This window comes from Monodelphis domestica, chromosome 4, assembly GCF_027887165.1.
Source record: "Monodelphis domestica isolate mMonDom1 chromosome 4, mMonDom1.pri, whole genome shotgun sequence".
Classification (NCBI taxonomy): Eukaryota; Metazoa; Chordata; class Mammalia; order Didelphimorphia; family Didelphidae; genus Monodelphis; species Monodelphis domestica.
Genome location: NC_077230.1, coordinates 408,099,598 through 408,107,140, shown reverse-complemented (window position 1 = coordinate 408,107,140; position 7,543 = coordinate 408,099,598). Strand labels below are relative to the sequence as shown.

The 7,543-nt window shown below is 44.5% G+C and overlaps 1 protein-coding gene across 2 annotated transcripts in view; it reads left to right on the top strand.

The window, feature by feature from the left end:
• The first annotated feature begins 4 nt into the window (after positions 1–4).
• AJAP1 (adherens junctions associated protein 1) overlaps positions 5–7,543 on the top strand; it is a 260,770-nt gene continuing 253,231 nt past the window's right edge. For both annotated transcript variants that reach the window (XM_007492079.3, XM_007492077.3), the window contains exon 1: positions 5–7,158. In XM_007492079.3, the coding sequence (XP_007492141.1) occupies positions 7,130–7,158 (29 nt within the window). In that variant the 5' untranslated portion in view covers positions 5–7,129. The remainder of the gene's footprint in view (positions 7,159–7,543) is intronic.

Sequence of the window (7,543 nt, the reverse complement as noted above, 5' to 3'; positions counted from 1 at the left end):
AAAGTGACAGCTCCTTTTAAAGATGCTTCTATTGTGTCACTTCCTGTGTGCTTCTCTAATTTTATATCTAGCAATCACAGTTGAAGCTTTGCTTTAAGACTGCCCAGGTACAGTTAGTTTAATTCTGATTTGTCACCCATTATTACACACATGGGTCACAGACCTCCCACTTAATGATTAAGAGGGATGTTTGTACTTTTGGTGATTAGATCTAAAAATGAACAGATCTCCATACTCAACTTTTAAATAGAGTGTTTACACTTTTTGTGATTAAAATCTAAAAATTGGCAGGGGTTACAATTTGATCTTCACAATCAGGGGAGAGTTAATTATTTTCATTTTCACAATCAGGAGAGTTAAATTTAATCTTCACACAAGATGTAGGGGTAGCTGGTTTGCTGAGTAGCTCAGTGGATTGAGAGCCAGGTTTAAAGATGGGAGATTCTGGGTTCAAATTTGACCCTAGACACTCCCTAGTTGTGTGATCCTGGGCAAGTCACTTAACCCCCATTACCTAGCCCTCACTGCTCTTTTGCCTTGGAACCAATGCATAGTACTGATTCTAAAGCACAAGGTAAGGTTTTTAAAAAATGTAAGTATAAGGCACTACACCTGCAATATCATCTGAATAGAAAGTTTCTAATGAGATGCTTCCCTCTCCTAGTGAATATAGGTACTTTAGGGCAACATTGTTAAACTCAAACAGAAATGGGTGTCACTAATCCATCAGAAGGATCCCTGAAGGTCACATATTGACTTAGTTTTAAAGTGTAATGTTATTGATGTTATCTTGGTTGTACTATATTCTTATTTAGTTTGTTACATATTTTACAATTACATTGTAATCTAGTTAATGAGGATCATTCATTTGATACATTTGCCTCTGAGTCTTTAGAGAGTTGCTTAGAATAGAGGTGAAAGATTAAAAAATAGTTAGTAAATGTGTAACAAAATGAATAAAACTTTACTTTGTGCTTTTCTAAGTCAATAGACCACAAAGAAATCCTCACTATTTGAGTTCAACTTCACTGACCTAGAACTCTGAGAGATTAGGTGACTTAGTCAAAGTCACATAGGCAATGTGTGTCAGAGGCAGTCTTCCTGGCTTTGAGGACCCTTTTCAGTCTGTTGTACCACATTGCTTATCTTCCAAGAGTTTTCATAATTCAGTTGTCACCTATGTTCAGTCATTTTCAATCATGTCAGACACTTTGTGATTTCTGAGGTTTCTTTGGCATTTTCTTCCTCTAGTTTATTTAATGGATGAAGAAACTAAGACAAAAAAGATCAAGTGACTTCTCTAGGCCATACAGATGGTAAGTGTCTGAGGCTAGATTTGAATACAGCTTTTCCTGACTCTAGGCCAGGTACCCTATCCACTGTGCCACCTATCTGTCTTCATTAGCCATATATGATATCTGATGTTGAGCCTTTCCAGACTGAAAGTGTTTTCCTCAAAAAGCAGAATTGTCAATAGGCCTGTACTTCAAGCCTTTTTCAGATTGGAGGAACCCATCAAGAGCTGGTATTCCACTGACAAAATATTTGAGTGTCAATTATCTATACCACCTGAGGCTTCATTGTTGTTCATTCATTTCAGATATGTCCAACTCTTTGTGACTCCATTTTATAAATGAGGAAACTGAGGAAAATGGGAATAAGTGACTTGTCCAAAGTCACATAGCTAGTAAGTGTCTCAGGATGAATTTGCATTTAGATTTTCCTGACTTCAGGCCCTATGTTCTATCTACTGCGCCACCTAGCTGCTTTAGCTATACCATTTTATATACTATGAGAAGACTTCAGAAGACTAATGCACTGTGTTTTAATTCCTTGAAGGTGTATCGAATTGCATTTCATCTCAAGAAGGGATAAGGGGAAAAAGGAAGGGAGAGAATGTGGAATTTAAAATGTTAGAAATGGAAAATTGTTCTTAAATGTAATTGGGGGGGAAATAAATTATTACTGAAAAGAAGATAGAAAAGAAAATAAGTATCAGAACCTACTATTTGTCCCCAGGCCCTCCAAATGTATAATTACCAATTGTTTCTTCCCTGATTTACCTCCAAGGAAAACAAAACAAAACAAAAAACAAATCTACAAAATGGAACTAGTTCTGAAATCCTCAGAGATCTTAATTAGACCAAGTGTTTCTCCTTTAAGTCCCTCTTCTCCTAAATACTTGCAGGCATTGTTTCTCCACAATTAAAATGTTAGCTCACTGAGGGCGCACCTGATTCATCTTTGTTTTCCCCTAACACGAGATTTCATTCACAGAAAGTATTTAACAAATACCTGTTGAACTGAAGAAAGGAATTAATGATTTTGTGATTTCTAATAGGTTACCTGCTCTATCCATATTTATTGAATACCAAACACTAAATTAGAATGACTTAGCTTCTAATCAAAAGGATATATTGAATATATACTGGAGAGAGAGAGAGAGAGAGTACATTTCTAACAGATCTAAAACTCAGAGCCTTCTGATTTCAAGAAAAGTTTCCACATGAAACCCCATAAGGGAAGGGACTGAATAGAGGAACTAGTCAGGGTAGACTCTTGATATGAGCCATTCTCTTCCTTCTGTGGAATCTGGATACATTGGATGGAGGACTGAGCTACTACCTGAGTTGGCATTCTCACTTAGGAAGTTTTATGGATGTCACTTCGTTTAAGTTTCAATTCTCTCATGTACAAAATGGGCCAATAATATTTATGGTATTTATCAGAGGATTGCTATGAAGAAAGGACTTCATAAGCCATAAAGAATTTTACAACTGCAATTTGTTATTTTCAAAGAAGAATTTCGTTCCTGGTAAAGTGCTTGGGTTTTTGGCCAAAACCACTGGCTAGAGCAGACTTGTGAGGTTTACTGTTATCCTTTATGCCCTGGACATTTTCTGCTAGCCTGTATCATGTGATGGGTTGCTCAACTGTCAGAAACAGAGCTTTTTCTACTCACCAGCGCAAGAGGCCACACTGGTAGAGCAATAAATAGTACAGAACTTCTAAGCCAATGTACCCTGTTTCCTACAATTCCCCAGGGGTGTGATTTCAAGGTTATGTCCCATTTGGCTTAGGCGATGCCCTGGGGCCACAGCTGTACACACCAGTTGCTTGTCTGTTCTCAGAGAAGGGGTTTCTCTTCATCCCTCCTCTGATGACAGAATATGTGCAATCTCTGATACCAGAAGCCAATCCCTTCTTGTTGTTAACGAGCAAGTTCTCTGATGGTAGTGGAAGCATTGAGTGTTTCCCCTGTGTATTACAAATGTTGCAATGGATATTGCATGAGTCACTCAGGTTGCTTGCAATGTGAGCCTGTAGTTTTACCTATTTCTCCAAATGCCATTCAAGAAGCTAGAGCTTCCTGATCAACTCAGTTAGTTACCTGTGGAACAACTCAGTGATTGGTCCAGTTGCCAAAAGGGGGGATATTAATACCTCCCTCACTCATATGTTGGATGAGGGAAACATCATTGCATTTGTCACAACCTATCAACCAACTCCAGGGATCTGTATGTTCATTTTTGGAAAACAATATTACCTCTAGTGAACATTCTCCATTTTCTGCAAAATGCAAACTTAATTTTGTCATTAAACTGTCTTATTAAAGACAGCTTAATTTTCTTGGGAGAAAAAATATAACAAGATGGTGGATCACTGGACATTGGATGAACTTTTAAAATAGCTATCTCTAAAAAGAACAAGAAACAGCCAAAAAAATGGAATATCACAGATTTGGAGCTGGAAGTGATTCTAGACATATAATCTCTCCCCCACCCCCACCTTCACCTTAAAAATGAGGCATTTCAGACAAAGAGAGGTTAAAAAACTTGCCCAGCATCATCCAGCTAGCAAGTGTCTGAAATATGATTTGAACTCAGACCTTTCTATATCTAAATCCAGTGACTGACATTCACCTCTCTCCCACTGCCTTTTGAGATGAAAGGAAAAGAGCTCTTCCTGAAGGACTAACCTGGGGATGTTCAGTAGAAAGGGAGCCCAGATTTGGTGACAGGGACTCATCCCTATTGGTCATTCTTCTTGTTTTCATGAAAATGGTTTGGTTGAGGTGGGAGGGACTGAGGAATTGAGTCTGGAGGTGGATTAAACTAGCAAGTATTTATATAGCACTTTAAGGTTTGCAAAGCACAGTGTCTAACAGTATGGCCATAAGCCCTTCTCATGCTAGGAAAGTCCTTTGTTCTGTAGCAGTAGCTGCTTTCATATCCCACCCCCTCCCCAACTTTTTTCCCCCTTTTTACAGATCTGTTTTATAATAATAGCGGAGAGTCATATAACATTTTCAGTATCATCTACATTGTCTTATTTGAGTCTCACAAAACCATGTGCAATACACACTACAGTTATAATTATACCTGTTTTACATATGAAGAAACTGAGACTCAAGAGATTAAGTGACTTGCTATCACTGGTACAAGGCAGGTCTTGTGATTTGGACCTAGATCCCTCCATGCTGACCATTTCCATGATATCACATCAGAATTCAAGGAAGAAGGGGAAGGAGACTTCATTTTATTCCTATGTTTTCCTGTTACTTGTTATTTTTAACACATACTTGTTATTTCCAAAAGCAGCCACTGCCCCTAGCATGTGAGTAAAAGCATTCTTGCCAGCTAAGGGCTTGCCTTAGACTTGAGTGTGAGATCTTTCCACCGGTTTATTTATTCTGTCCTTCTATGTGTGGGGCTGGCCAACTACTTCAACCATTCCCACTCCCATAGTCCCCTAGCAAAGGACAACATACAATAATGCAAATCCTTCCTATAAGAGGGAGTAAATAAGCAGAAGGCAATGGCCTCTGACTTAATATTATAATCGTCTCAAAGAACTCTTTACAAACAGCCTGGAGGCTTGGATCTCCATCCATTTGCAGACAAAGTGGAGGTGAAAGATACCGAGACAAGGAACGAATCCAAGGTTGTATAAAGCATCAGAGGGTGGAACTGGGACTCAGCAAACCTACCACTGGGGGGTTTTGCTGTGTATGTCATTTCTTTCTCAACAAAAGGACTATCATTTCTAGCCACACCTCTCTCCTTTTTTAAAAATCGAATTGTGAGCAAAGGCTAGTTAAATGTTTCAGGGCAAGGCGAAGACAAAGAAGGAGAGGTGGGCAACACGGAGTTAGATACAGATAACTGCACAAGTCTATGTAGTACTATTGAAATCCTAGATTTTGAGGGTCATTAGCTGAATGCCAGTTCAGAGCCACTCCAGGGTGATGGCTAGGGATTATGGTTTCCAGGGGGCCTGGTAAAAAAACTTCAAAGCCCCAAAATAAATAAATTAAATAAATAAAGCTAGGCAACAGATAACACCTTCGACCTGATCCCTTCCTTCCTGAGCAGGCTATGAGATCTTACCAGGAGATGCCCTGTTTTGGCTAAAGGAAACTTTTCTCTGACCCTGTCTCCTCTTTTATTTTGCAAATCATGCCTCATCTCCCCTTCCCCAGCCTCCGCTAAACCGTTCTTCCCCCCTCCCCCAAACACACCAGTATCCCTGCGTCGCCGGCTTAGTCCACTGCCCACCCGGGAACCGGGTCGGAACCTCGAGCTCCAAAACGTTCCATCCGGTTACCGTGGCAACACCATCCGGCGGAGCCAGGAGGTCCAATCGGAATCTTCCGTATCTCCGAAGCAGTGTCCAAGGTGGGGACGTGGGGGGACGAAGACAGGAATGAGGAAAGGGGCGGGAGGGGGACCTGTCTTTCAGGGGCTCTTGGACTATGCAAATAATCCCACTCCCCAGGGTCCTGGAGGACAGGCGAGGGCGTGGGGACCAAAAGCCGGGCAGGGGTCTCAGCCTCCTGTCAAAGGGGCGGAGGAAGGTCGAGTGACGCGAGCCTGGTTTGGAGCAGGCGGAGTTGGGACCTGCTTGAGGGAGGTAGGAGGGGGCTGGATCCAGAAAGAGCAAAAGGCAGAGAAAAGGAGGAAGAGAGGCTAGAGTGGCTCACTGGGGCTGACGCTGCCCGAGCCACTCAGAGCCCCGGGAATCTTCGCTCCTCTCTTTGGGGAAGAGCCCCCTTCCCCCACCTCCCTCCCCACTCCTGGGGCTCTCTCCTCCTTCCTCTCGCAACGCAACTTCAGCTCGAAGCGCACCTCCCTCTCCCCGCCTCCTTCCCAGCCTTCCCAGCCTTAGACTGTCTGGAGAGCTCGCCCTGGGACAGACCGGGAAACTTGAGCCCCTCGGAGCCTCTCTGGGAGACCTTCCTCCTCTACCCGACGGGCGGACGCTGCAGTCTTCGAACACCCCCTTTTTTCTCTCTGCCGCTCGGACTCGAACTCGACTGTTCACGCGCCTGAGAGGAAAGTCCTTCCCCTGGTCTACTTTTGCAAGCGCATCCAGCTCCCCAGCCTCAACCGACTGCCTAGGTCCGGGAAAGAAGGATCCTACCCGACAGGAAAAGCTGCGAACTCCGGGAGCCAGCTCGTCTCGTCCTTCTTCTCTCCGCCCTCCGCCACGCATCTCTCTCCTCTCTACGTGGGGCTCAGGCTGAAACCCTGAACAACAAAACGCAGATCTCTCCCGACCGCTGCCTTTTCTGTTTTTCCCTCCCTCCCTCCTTCCTTTTTTTCCCCCCTTTTCCTTTGGAGGAAAGATCCGTGGGCGCCTCAGAAACTACAGACTCTCCTAGAGACCACTTCAGAGCTAAAATAGACTCAGGGACGTGGGGTCCCCAGCGTTTTCTCCGAACCTCCTCCCCAATCTCCATCCAGCACTTGAGAAAACCCCAGACAGCCCCCAGACAAACCCAAGACCGCTCCGGGGAAGAAAATGTGGTGGTTTTGAGAACGGAACCCCCCTTTCTAGTCCCCAAATAATCTATGCAGCTATGTCTTCATTTATAGGCGCTTCTGCCTGGTCTAGGCTTCCCAACAGCTGAGACGCGCCCAGGACTGGGATGGAGCTCTGTGCAGCGACTCTCTGATCCTACCTCCCGGCTACCCAGGGAGCTAGCCCAGGGAGCGGAGCTGTCAGACGGACCGCGGCGGGCGCGGACACTCGCAGAGTCGGATCGGGGTGCTGGGGTGGGGGGGGCGGGGAGGCGCCGATGGACGGGGAGATGAAGGTCTGAGGCTCGGTTCTGTGAAACGTGACCATGTGGATTAAACAGCTCTTAGGAATCAGGTGAGAAGTCGTGTGTGTGTATGTGTGTGTGTGTGTGTGTGTGTGTGTGTGTGTGTGTGTGTGTGTGTGTGTGTGTGTGTGTGTCCGTTTGGGAGATCTTGGGCACTACTTTAATGATCCATAAAGACTGGGGAGAAGATCTTTCTGCTGTCTTCCTTCTTTCTTCCGAGTGTCCGCCGGGGGTTCTCGGCCAATGCCAAACCAAACCAAGAGGAAGGGATAGGCAGATCATAGGAAAGCTCAACACTGCTATTAAGGGACTCTCTCCTCTCTCTAGCTCGGCCAGAGGCTAGGATGAGCTAGAGCCCTTGAGGTAGCAGCTCCCCATTCTCCCTGAGGCGGCAGCGCAGTGACCTGGCCGGCCGCCCCAGCCAGGCTCCTCTCC